The 13,076-nt window shown below is 46.6% G+C and overlaps 1 protein-coding gene across 3 annotated transcripts in view; it reads left to right on the forward strand.

The window, feature by feature from the left end:
* PCNT (pericentrin) overlaps positions 1-13,076 on the forward strand; it is a 106,550-nt gene that overhangs the window by 1,881 nt on the left and 91,593 nt on the right. For all 3 annotated transcript variants that reach the window (XM_065942144.1, XM_065942145.1, XM_065942146.1), the window contains exons 2-6: positions 1,126-1,332; positions 6,647-6,724; positions 9,538-9,739; positions 11,531-11,586; positions 12,581-12,755. In XM_065942144.1, the coding sequence (XP_065798216.1) occupies positions 1,126-1,332; positions 6,647-6,724; positions 9,538-9,739; positions 11,531-11,586; positions 12,581-12,755 (718 nt within the window). The remainder of the gene's footprint in view (positions 1-1,125; positions 1,333-6,646; positions 6,725-9,537; positions 9,740-11,530; positions 11,587-12,580; positions 12,756-13,076) is intronic.

Raw genomic sequence — 13,076 nt, forward strand, 5'->3', positions numbered from 1 at the left:
GAGTGTGTTTTCTTACCTTTCCGTGTGCCTGGCACATAGAAAGAAGATGCAACTGACAGAGTTTAATACCTTTTTCCCTGAGCTCCACAGTTTCTAAATATGTCTAAATGAGGAGGAGATTTTAACCTTGGGGGAAAAAACAAATGCCTCTCCTTGGGCGACCACAGGCGAGGGACCAGGTCTGTGATGTAGGAAGGGAACTCAATGACATTAGATTTGATGGAGATGGGGCTAGTTGTGAAGGCAGTGTCTGGTCTTGACAGACAGTTTCTGTCACTTAAATTCCTTTTGTGATTTTCCCACGCCCATGAGACCGTGAGCCTCTGTTATCATTCACACAAATGTGTTACATGCATTTGCTTTCATGACCACAGTTGTCATGTGAAGGACCTTGTCCTCCTGTGAAAAGCTGATGTTAGCAGTCACACCTTTTGAATAAGGTGTTGTGAGAGACAGTATGTGAGCAGTCTAAAACCCTCAGATTTGATGGACTGAATACTGCCAGGTGTGCCTTCTGATAGGGACATTCTGTGGCGGTCCCTGGTGCTTTGGTGAGCTGTGTCATGAAAACTAGAACATCTGATTCCATAAAGGAGGATGTTAGATTGACCTGGCTTAATTAATTTTTTGCTATTTCTGTACCTTGTCTCAGAATCTATGGCAAGGAAGTTTTGGCTACACTATGTATTTCTCTGACTGGGGGAAAATGGGGCAAAAGGGGAGAGATTTAGCTTTTATATAATTTTAAACTGTAAATGTGCCTTGATTAAGCTGTCAGTTTTTAAAATAGATGCATCTCTAAATTTTTCAATTTTTTTGTAAACTGTTACGGGCTAGAAAAGCTACTCTGCCAGCCAGCCTTATTGCTTTCCTTTGTCTGTGGGCATCATTAGCCATCCTCACTGTTAGGTTCTTCAGTGCGATTCTGAATCCCAGCATCTCGATGTTAATGGCGGCAGTGTTTGTGGGGCAGGGACCCGGGTGACGTGTGTCTGGCCAGGTGTGGCCGCGTGGACTGCGCGGGCCCCAGAGCCTCATGCTCCCCTCAAGCTCACTCAGCTTGTGGTTCTGTTACTTCTTCCTTGCTTACCTTTGTCTCTACTACTTTTCTACATTTCTGCGCAGCTTGCTCACTTCAGACAGAGAAAAACAAAAGGTGACTGTACGCATCCGAAGAAAACGCCGGCGAAGAGGAAGGGCACGACTGTCAATGCGCCTGTCGCGGAGGAGAGTCCGGTAGCCGCGCCCGGGGATGGTGGGCTCCTGGGAGGCCTGGACGTTGGCAAGAACCCGACCTGCGGCGACACCCCTGATGGCACGGGAGCTGCTCAGGTGCCGTTAGTCAGCTTTGTGTTTCCACGTGTTGCTCATCTTCTAGTTCTTGCTAGCCTGTGTACTGAAAGTGGTGTTGTGTCTGTTTTTGTCTACCCAAAGTTAGGGAAAGAGGGTTTCATTCTGTCTTACAGATGGGGAGTCTATTTTTGTAGTTTTACTTACAGTTAAAAGTTTTTTCTTCATCACATAATTTTGAGAAATGTTGAATGGACTGTTTGAAGGCGAGTGTCCGTGTTGGTGACGCTGTGGTAACAGAAGCTTGACAAGTGTGGGCTCCTCAGGTGTGGCTGTGCAACGGCCCCTCTGACACTTAAACCATAACGTCCTTTCATGTGCTCTCAAATCCGCCTCGTTCTTGGTTGTAGTCTTCCCCTTCTTTCTGAACATGGAATGAGGAGGCAAGGGGTGAATGTGTCACAGAAATGTTGTCTTGTCTGCTGCTTGAGGCCCTGTGGCTGCAGGGGCAGGTGTGGACCTGGGTGTGCAGGGTGCGTGGCCTTGATGGGCCTGTTCATGGCCTGCATGGGGGCTCTCCTTGGGGCCTCCTCTTATGTGTATTACAAGCAAGGGGCCTTGAACCAGGAGTATCTGTTGCTTACGTGTGGCAAGGGCAGGGCAGGGGTTTGCTAGAATGAGCAGAGCACTGGTGGCTGAGGGCAGGCTGACTCAAAACCATGTTGTGTTTGCACAGCCTTATTGAAAAAAAATGAGATGATTACCAGCATAGTTTATGATATTCTGCCTACAAACCTAGAATGTTTCTTTTGGCAAATGGGAAGGCCTTGTTGTGGTGCTCTAACTTTGCCCGGGAGCCGCTGCAGAACTCTGATGCCTGAGCCTCTGGACCAGCCTGTGCCAGCTGACTCGCCCTCCATTGCCTGTGCTCTCAGAGACCTGAGACTGGATTTTAGTTGCTGTTCATGCTTGTCTTCTTGTTGCTTCTCTGGGGTAGAGCTGTGGTTTTCAGTAGCCTTGTCACTTTGCAGCTAAGTACATGAACGCCATGTTGAGGGGGCCAAGCACTTACTCTTTTCTTTTTTTTTTTTTTAAGCACTTACTCTTAGTGGCTTTTCTCTGTATGTTTCCTGCCTAGGCTTTTTGAGGAGAAAGGCTCATAGTGTAAGTTAGCATTTATTATTTTGTATCTTTACTTTCAAATTAGACAAGTCTTTTTTTTTTTTAATTTTAAGTTAAAAGTTTTGTATTTTTCAGCTGTTTGTTTTAAAATAATGTTAGAGCTACAAAAGTTTGTAAAAAATAGCAGAGTTCCTGGTTATCCCTCACCTAGGTTCCTGAAACATTGACATCTGTGTAATCACAATATAAATGATTATGCAGTTTCAGTAAACATTGAAACAATACTGTGAGCTAATTGATAGAGCTTTTTCTAATTTTTCCCATTTTTTTCTGGTCCAGGGTTCTGTATTGCCGTTCAATGCCTTGTCACCTCAGTCTCCTCCAATTTGGACAGTTTCTTAGTCTTCTTTGTGTTTTATAAGTTCGACATTGGTAGGGTACTAGCTAGTTATGTGGAGAAGGCAATGGCACCCCACTCCAGTACTCTTGGCCTGGAAAATCCCGTGGACAGAGGAGCCTGGTAGGCTGCAGTCCATGGGGTCGCTAAGAGTCGGACACGAGTGAGCGACTTCACTTTCACTTTTCACTTACATGCATTGGAGAAGGAAATGGCAACCCACTCCAGTCTTCTTGCCTGGAGAATCCCAGGGACAGGGGAGCCTGGTGGGCTGCCATCTATGGGGTCGCAGAGTCGGCCATGACTGAAGCAACTTAGCAGCAGCAGCAGCTAGTTATGTGGTAGGATCCCTGTCAGTTTGGCTCTGTTCAGTGTTTTCTCCTGATTGAAGTCAGGTAGTACATTTTAGCAGGAACACTGTGGAGGTGATGATATTGCCTGCCAAGGGTATCTGAGAAGAGGCACGGGTGGTATGTCTCAGTACTGGGGGACCTGCCAGATTTCTTCTGATAGAAAGGTTTCTGTTTTTACCTTGGTAGTTAATAAGTGTGTTGTGTGGAGGTACTTAGAGATCCTGTAAACCTTTTGTCAGTTTTAGCTTTCACTGCGGACTCTTGCCTGCAGTAACGACGGCGGTACTGACTGGATGATGACTGTGTTTCCGTCATTCCACCTGCACATGTTAACTGGTGTTTTAGTCTAAGGAGGAACTGTAGCTCCTCCCCAATTTATTGATTTATTCAATAATTTATATCAGTATAGACTGCTAGATACTTACTTTGTTATGGGTTTTAATCCATCATATCAGTGTTTATTTTGTTGCTGAAACACATACATTTGGCCATTGGGAGTGCCTTTGGATTGGCATCGGTGACCTTTCAACATGCACTCATTGTTTGCTGCACCTACTTCCATACTTTCTGCACCAAGACTTTCCAGGCTTATTTGGTTCTTTCCCTTCTGCAGCCCTGAACCAGTCATTTCTTCTAGGAGCCCTGGCTTCTTTTGGTGGAGGATGGTTTTAGAAGCCACGATCTGTGTGCTCAGTGTGCTTATTGTTAGCAGGGTGCAGTTGCTTCTGGGCTGTTTCAAAAGAGAGCAGGAAAATATAAGTAAATGTATATTCAAACACATCTGTACATATTTCTTTGTTTGTATGTATAGTAAAAATCATAAATTAATACTAACATCTTCAATTTTAATCCAACAGTACAAAATTTATTCTAGCTTTCCCACTTTCTTTACGTTTAGCTCCTTTTACCCATAGTGAGAAACCTGACATCCTTATTTACAATATCTTTATTTACTCAATCTTAAAATACACATACATAAGCTTCAGAATTGCTAATTCTCATGCTTGTGAAAAACAAATTTGCTAACTAAAGTGGAATATTTGTTTATATAGCTATCCCCACTTTTTGAATGTTTGCTTTACACCACTTCACTTTTGTAAAAGGCCAAATTAATACCTGTTTTTTGCTAACTGAAAGGAATCCAGAAAGGGTTTTCACTTTTATGAAGAAATGCAATTGATTCTTTACTTTTAGGCCACTTTGGCTTACGAAAACTTTTTTAGGAAGGCTCAACTTTTGGTTGTGGGGGAACCTGTGGTTCTTTTTTGTCTTTATTGTTCCAGGTTATTTGTTAAATGTAAAGAAAGTGAAAGTGAAAGTTGCTCAGTTGTGTCCGACTCTTTGTGACCCCGTGGACTGTAGTCCATGGAATTCTCCAGGCCAGAATACTGGAGTGGGTAGCTTTTTCCTTCTCCAGGGGATATATATACTACAAATATTTTTCCTGGTCTTGCTAACCTAGCTGTTTTCTTAATGATGTCTTGTGATAAGCAAATATTCTTAACTTTGATGTTGAGTTCATCATTTTTTTCTGTGGTTAGTGATTTCTTTGTCCGAAAGATCTCTCCTGTCCTTTGATTGTGAAGATCGTCTCCCGTGTCTGCTTGGGGCTTTATGGCCTGGTTTCTGTGTTTAATTCTGTGATCTGTCTCAAGTTACTTTCTGTGTTCGGAGCACCTTGACTTGTAGAAGAACAGTTTATAGTCTTGCTGGTTTTGAGTGTTTTATAAATAGAATAACCCAGTATGCTGGTTTCATGTTTGCTGGGCTGTTTAAAATATTTGGCCATGTCAAATGGCATAATGAGATCTTAGGTCCCCTACCAGAATTTGATAGAACAGGAAATGGCAACCCACTCCAGTACTCCTGCCTGGAAAATCTCATGGATGGAGGAGCCTGGTAGGCTACAGTCCATGGGGTGGCAAAGAGTCAGACACGACTGAGCAACTTCACTTTCTTTCTTTCTATAGTTCCTTTTGGAGAAGGAAATGGCAACCCACTCCAGTGTTCTTACCTGGAGAATCGCATGGACAGAGGGACCTGGTGGGCTACAGTCTGCTGCTGCTGCTAAGTCGCTTCAGTCGTGTCTGACTCTGTGCAACCCTATAGACGGCAGCCCACAAGGCTCCCCTGTCCCTGGGATTCTCCGGGGAAGAAGACTGGAGTGGGTTGCCATTTCCTTCTCCAATGCATGTAAGTGAAAAGTGAAAGTGAAGTTGCTCAGTCGTGTCCAACTCTTAGCGACCCCATGGACTGCAACCTACTAGTCTCCTTCATCCATGGGATTTTCCAGGCAAGAATACTGGAGTGGGTTGCCAGTGCCTTCTCCGGGGTTACAGTCTATGGATTTGCAAAGAGCTGGACACGACTAAGCAACTAACACACACCACACCAGGATTTGAACCAGCGCCCCCTGTTGGGGAAGCTTAAGAGTCCTAACCTCTGTACTGCCCGGAAAGCCCCTCTGTGAATTGTCACCTTGAAAGCAGGACACGGAGATGGTCTCTCCAGTCATGTAGAAAACTGGAGGAGAGATGAGTTCACTGCCCCTTGCCCTTCTAGGTGGTTCTTCTGCTTCCTCATTATTTAAGGCATTGTTGGCATGGTTCGGAATAATTGAATTGACAGATTCATCCTTATGATGATGAAACAGCATTGTGTTATGGGAGAAGCAGGTTGCTCAGATCCATCTTGCATCCTAGGTAAATGCAGGAGTATGGCAGTAATTGCAAGATAAAATGTTTTACTCTAGTAAAAAAAAAAAAAAAGTGAATTTTTTCTCTGTTCTTTGGAAGGCCTGTATGAAAGATAAAATTATGCCAACCTTCTCAAGTAGTTATAACTGCCCAGAAATGAAACTGCTAACTGCAGTTGGGTCCAGCAGACCCTGACACTCTGACAGCAGTGAGTGACGTGAGGTTGGATCTGGCAGCCAATATGGATGTGGCGGGAAGCCACCAGCGAGTTGACAAGGAGAATGCACTGAGCCTTCCTGCAGATAAAAGCCCCAAATTATTGTAAATTTATGTGTCAAAACTATTGGGGAAAAATTTGTTGGAAAACTTTAAACTCAATTTTGAGGTGATTTAGAAAAACAAAATACTACTTTACAGATTTTTAAGGAAAAGATTTATCTAACAAAGGAAAATCTTAAAGATGAAATATTTGAAGTTGTATGAAATTAAGAGCTTAGAAAATGTGCATGAATGTGAAAGACCAGGATTTGTTGAGAAACTAAAATTTAGTGATTTAAATGTTAAGCACACAGTGAAGTAACTTAAAGAAACAGAATTCATTAAAAATCGTGCAGCACCATCATGAGGGAAACAAGTTACACAATGTTTAGAGTTGAGACTGGTTTAGGAGGCGGCCGTAGATGGACCTGGCAGGCCTGGAGTGGGGCAGAGGTGGAGGGATCGGGGGCAGAGGGGCCGGAGCTGCCCAGGTGCCGCTGTGGACGCCCCTCCTGGCCCTTCCCTGCCAGCTGCAGGAGCCCGGCAGAGAGAGCACACCGCCGAAGCTGGATGGCTACTGTGCAGAGCAGCCCGGGGTCATGACGAAGGTGAGCTTTTCCCGGGTTCCCTGTCTTCTCCCGTACGTGGGAACGGCGGCAGAGCTCCCCGCATGGAAGGCCTCTCTTCACGCCCTGCTCACAGATCTTGTCTGGTGGGTGTGTGGGGGGAACCCGCCTTTCTGCCCTGCGGCCTTCTGTCATTGGTCAGTGTGCCTCCCAGGCCTGGCCCCCACCCCAGATGCTTGCAGGCTGGGAGTTACTGTCCCAGCTCCTCCCACAGTGCCTGGTGTGACTTCCATGGGTATTGCATTGATTCCTTTTTCAAATCAACTCAGTTTTGTTAGCATTTGCAAGAAAAATTATTAGATATTGACCAGTATCAAAATGTTGTCTTGAAAGTCTTATATTTTATCTGGTTTTTTTTTTTTTGAAATATAGTTGTTTTACATCATTATGTTAGTTTTAGGTGTAAAGCATAGTGATTCAGTAGTTTTATAGATTATACTCCATTAGAAGTTAATACAAAATAATGATATTTTAGACACTCAATTCTAGCTGGACTCAGTTCACACTGCTTGTAGCAGTGAGCAAGTTTTGTTTTTAATCTGCATTATTGCAGGAAAAATCTAGATCATAGGAGGGCTTGGGAAAATGGTCTCTGATGGAGTCTGTGAGACCCAGGTCTTAAATACACTTTTCATACTTGTTTAAGCTGTGGCTTGTAGCACCTTGTGGAAAAGTACACAGAACTTACCCATAGCCCACAGATGAGTAAACATGCGCAGCAGCTGGCCCCTCTGCTGGTCAGAGGTGGGGCAGTGCTGGCCCGATCCCTCCTGTCCACCCCAAATGAGCACTCGCTTGCTGATTTTGCCGTGAGCTTTGTGTAAATGGACCTGGTCTCTTCTCTCCTTCACCTTTAGCATCTCTGCAGACATCAGTTTGAGATGTATGTCTGGTGAATAGCATAGGGTTGATTTTTAACTGAGCCTGACAATCTGTCTTCTTATTGGCAGTGAATTCCCTTGTATCTAATGACATCACTGCTGTGCCTATACTTTCACCAGACATTTAATTTGGGTTTTCTGTTTGTCTTGCCTGTTTTGTTCCTTTCTTTTCACCTGTTTTGCCTTTGAATTATTATTTATCATGGGATTTACAAAGACATTATCCTTTTATGCATTTTGAAGTAATAGTACACAGTTTCTGTTCTTTTAATGGTGAGGTTATGAAAAACAGTATGTATACTTAATTTGTCTAAGTCTAAATTTAATCACCTTCACTTTCCTCTTGCATAATTTTTTAAACTCTGTTTATACTTCCCTCAACCTATATTTTTGTCATGGTCTTTTTTAAAATTGTATTAGGTTGGTACAAAAGCAATTGCAGTTTCGGGCTATGAATTTTAAATCATTACAACTAGGCTCAAACACTTCTTTATTAATCAAAATAGGAACTGCTATAATCAGCACATTTTTGCCAATGAGAAATAAGATTGCTCATTCCTATAGTGTAAAAATCCATGCTTCAGGATTCAGTGAACTTTTGGAAAGCATCTTCTGCCTCCTGCTGGTTATGGAAGCATTTTCCCTGCACAAAGTTGTTGAGATGCTTGAAGAAGTGATAGTCTTCTGGCGAGAGGTCAGGTGAATATGGTGGATGGATCAACATCATAGCCCGATTCATTCAACTTTTGAAGAGTTGATCACACGTTGTTGTGGAAAAGAATTGGGGCCATTTTGTTGACCAATCCCGGTTACAGGCCTTGTAGTTTTTGGTGCATCTCATCAATTTGCTGAGCATACTTCTCAGATGTAATGGTTTTGCTGGGATTCAGAAAGCCATAGTGGGTCAGATCTTCAGCAGACTACCAAAGAGTGACCATAACTTTTTTTTTTTGCAAGTTTGGGTTTGGGAAGTGCTTTGGAGCTTCTTCTTGGTTCAACCAGTGAGCTGGTTGTCCTTGGTTGTATAAAATTCACTTTTCGTCACACATCACAATCCGATTGAGAAATGGGTTTGTTGTTGTTTCATAGAATAAGAGAAGACAATAATTCAAACCAATGATATTTTTGATTTTTGGTCAGCTCATGAAGTACTCATTTATTGAGCTTTTTTACCTTTCCAGTTTGCTTCAAATGCCAAGACTATAAATGGTCGACAAATTTTTCATCAACTTCTTGTGTAGTTGTAAGAGGATCAGCTTTGATAATTGCTCTAAATTGGTTGTTGTCAACTTCCAATGGCCAGCCAGTGCGCTGTTCATCTTCAAGGCTCTCATCTCCTTTGCAAAACTTCTTGAACCTCCTTGGCACTGTACATTCATTAGCAGTTCTTGGACCAAATGCATTGTTGATGTTGTGAGTTATCTCCACTGCTTTATGACTCATTTTGAACTCAAATAAGAAAATTGCTTGAATTTGTTTTTTTGTCTAACATCATTTTCCTAGTTTAAAGTAGTAAGTCATTAGCAGAAAAAAATAAACCAAGAAATGTGCATCAAAATGATGTATAAAATAACTACATTTGTACCAATATCAGACAGCAAATTGCAACAGTGCAAAAACCTCAATTGCATTTGTATCAACCTGGTAAAACACTCATAAGATTTATCATGTTAATGATTTCTGGGTGCACAGTTCCGTGGTCTTCGTCCATTCACAGTGTTGTGCATCCTTCAGCACCATCTGTCTCCACAGCTCTTATCAACCTGAAACCTTGTTCGTTGATGGCATCTCCCCAGCCCCTGGCAGCCACCATCCTACCTTCCGTCCTTATGGTTTGATGACACTGCATGCCTCATCTGGGTGGCGTGACGTCGTCTTTCGTGGCGGCACACGAGTAACCTCCCTGTCCTCCAGGAGCTGGAGCTGGAGGTGCTGCGCCTGAGCCTGAGTGACATGCACGCTGCACGGCTCGAGCGGACGCAGGCGCACCTGCAGCGCGAGAAGGAGGCGGCGTTGGCCGAGCTGCACGCCGAGCTCACCGGGCGGCACGCACAGGAGCGGGCCCTGCTGCAGAGCCGTGCACGCCGGGAGCTGGAGCTGGTCCGCGAGGAGGCAGGTATGCACGGTGGCTGTGCATGGGGCTGGGCGACAACCTGGGGGTGTCGACAGAGGAGCCTGACTCGAGAGCTGTGAGTTTCTTTGTTGCTTCTTCACTTTCTGTCTCTGGCCATGGTTTATGGCAGCCCCAGACCCCCATCCTCGACCCCCATCCGAGTCCCCCATCCTCATCCCAGACCTCCATCCCAGTCCCCCACTCCAGACCCCTATTTCCGCCCCAGACACCCATCTCAGACCCCCACCCCAGACCCCATCCCAGACGCGCATCTCAGACCCCCACCCCAGACGCCCATCCCAGACCTCCATCCCCACTCCAGACCCCCATCCCCACCTCAGACTCCCACCCTAGATCCCCATCCCTGCCCCAGACCCTCACCACAGAAACCAATCCCCATCCCAGACCCCCACCCCATACCCCTACCCCAGACCCCCATTCTCGCCTCAGACCCACACCTCAGACCCACATCCCTGCCTTGGACCCCTAACCTGGACCTCTATCCCCTCCTGGACCCCTACCACTGCCCCAGGGCCCCCCTGCCCACCCGTACCCCACCCCTGGCTCCTCACTGCGCTCAGAGGCTATCTCACTGCTGGTGGCACCTCAAGCACCTTTCAATCTTGCAATTCTCTGGCCTTAAAGTGAACTTTTATGTCGTCATTTTTGATGTTTCTTGGTACATTTTTTGTTGGTATCTTTGTAAAAATCAATGTTTATGTAATAGTTTCATTGAGCTGTAATTCAAATACCATATAACTCACCTGTTTAAAACGGTTTCAAGGCAGCAGTTTGGTGGCTTTTCTTGATTTTCCTGCTCGGAACGTTTTCCCCCCAGAAGAGTCCCTGGGCTGTTTTCTCTGACCCACTCTGGGTTGCAGAGTCTTCCTCTCCTGCCCCCCAATCCCCCAGAAGCATCCTCCTCAGTTCTCTGACGCATCTTCACAGAGATTCCGGCAAACACAGGATTATTCCGTGTCCTCCCCTGCTTTTGTTAAATTTTAAAAATATGAAGCATGCTTGTCCTAGACCTGTTGTGATGCTGTTTCCTCCACCAGCACCCCTGGGAACAGTCCCCAGAGAGGCCCATCTGCCCTCTGCTCCCTGCAGCTCTGCCATGGGCGGGGCCCCCATGGACCTGGTGGAACCTGCCTTTGCAGGGCGGTGACTGGATCTCTGCATGGATCCCGGGCTTGCTGGGCCGCCCCCCCGGCACCTGGTGGTGCTGGCTGTCGCCTGCTGCTGCTCCCCTAGCTCCACGCTCGGCTGCACCCCCTGGCCCAGTTCATCTCCTCCTCTGCCCCTGGCGCCTGGCACCTCTTTTCTAGTGCTTTTTCCCTCCCGGTGAGGAGCTGTTGGGACCTGAAACATCTTTACCTGTCTCCCTTTACTTATTGTCCAGCATGCAGCCTGGAAGCTGGCCCTGCAGGATCTTGGGCTCCAGGCCCTGGGTGTATGTGGGGCCTGGTGCGGGGTGGATGGGTAGAGGTTCTAGCAGAAGGATGAGGTGGGCTCAGGGATCTGTGAGGCCCAGAGCCAGCCTCACACGGCCCTCCTAAGCTGTTGCTCTGGCTGGACGTCTGCTGTCCTCTGTTGGGCACAAGCGTGATTTGCTAATCAAAGCAGCCATCTTCACCTCGATTCTCACAGGTGCATCCGTCCTGTCCTGTTGGTGTTGGCGAGTGTTCTGTGGAGTGGCCTGTGGTGCCAGAGCCTTGTCCTCTTGGGGAACCAGACTGGGGATGTCTGAGCTTCGGTGATCTGAGCCACTTGTTATGTTTGTTTGTCTTGCAGCTCAGCTGAAGGAGAAGCTACAATCAGAAATGGAAAAAAATGCCCAGATGATAGAGGTACATAGGATGGGAAGATGTCATTCTGTGTAGGTGCTGTTTCCCTCGCCCCCCCGGGGTCTCCCACTTGGTTCTCACAATGCAGTTGTGGCTGGCGTTGCCAGGGCAGCGTGGCGCACTGCTCTCCCTGCCCAGTGTGGATTCCTCAGCAACTGCTCGTGTCTTTTGTGTGGCCTGGTGTGATGGGAGGCACTTCCCTCCCGTCTGGCTTCTGAGCAGTCCTGTGGCCTGGCCCTGGCTGTGCTCAGGACACAGACCTCGGTCCTCAGGGACGGGAGATGTGGACACCACTTAGGAAGCCATGAGGGGGTTACGGGATAAGCATCCCAGAGGGTGAAGGCAGAGGTCGGTGTACTGACAGCGCTGAGCACGCTGGCTGGTGCTCTGCTTGTCCTGCTGCTCCCACTTCATGCCCCCTTATTGGGGGAAGAGTTATGATTTAGGGTGTAACAGAATTAGCTCTTTTCTGAGGAAGTCCCTCACCAAACTTTTGACTCTTGTGACTCATCCCTTTTTCAAGTCCACTTTGCAGAAGAGCTCTTGGCGCTGGTGACGGCAGTGGAAGCGGGTGGTGTTGGGAGACTGTGTCCTGGCCACTCTGGACAGGTGGCAAATGGAGGACAGCCTCACTCCTCAGCTCAGGGCACCCTCAGTCCCAGCTGTCCAGCTCAGGGCGCTTGGGCAGAGTCTGGCCCTGCAGAGCTTGGTGGCATTGCTGTAGCACCTGGGTCTGTGGGTGACGGATGCCTGACTCGGCAGCTGAGTTCCTGTGCTTTTGCTCCGAGACCACTCCTGTTTCTGGCTGGCAGTCCAGGCCCTCTTGTCCTGGGATGATTGCCTGCTGCTGTTCCTGTCTGACTGGACGTCTCAAGCCATGTGCTGTACTCACAGTCTGGTCTGAGCAGGGATGACTGGGTTTTGAATGCGAGGTTGAAATATTTTTACCTCAGTAATCACCCATTGGCTATCATTTCCTCTTTCTCATTTAAATTAGATTCTGAAGCAAGACTGGGAATCCGAGAGAGATTCGTGTTTAGAAAACCTACGCCGGGAATTATTGGAAAAGCATCGGTCAGAACTGGAGAATTTACAAAACCAGTTTAAGAAAGAATTGGCACAACAGAAAGCAGAGTTAGAGAAGGTTTTTCAAGCCAAAAATCAAGCTGAATGTGAGTCTTTAAGTAAAATGAGCAAGTCTGGAGGGCCTGGTTTTCCTGCGTCATCCTAGAGAGATTGCCATGTGACCTCTGCCTTCACCCTCTGGGATGCTCTGGGCCAGCCGGACAGAGGCAGTGTGGTCCTGCCTCCTGGGTCACAGGCCTCTCGGGTTCCCTGAAATTTCCAGAATCCTTCGTTTCAGAGACAGTTTTTACGTGTTTTGCTACTGGAACATGTTTGTTTTGCTACCAAAAAAGTAATATGTAGTTGTTCACTTTCTGTTACACAGTGACACCCACTGGCAATAGGCACTGTCTGCTGGCCTGTGCCTT

The sequence above is a fragment of the Muntiacus reevesi genome, chromosome 8 (genome assembly GCF_963930625.1).
Source record: "Muntiacus reevesi chromosome 8, mMunRee1.1, whole genome shotgun sequence".
NCBI lineage: Eukaryota > Metazoa > Chordata > Mammalia > Artiodactyla > Cervidae > Muntiacus > Muntiacus reevesi.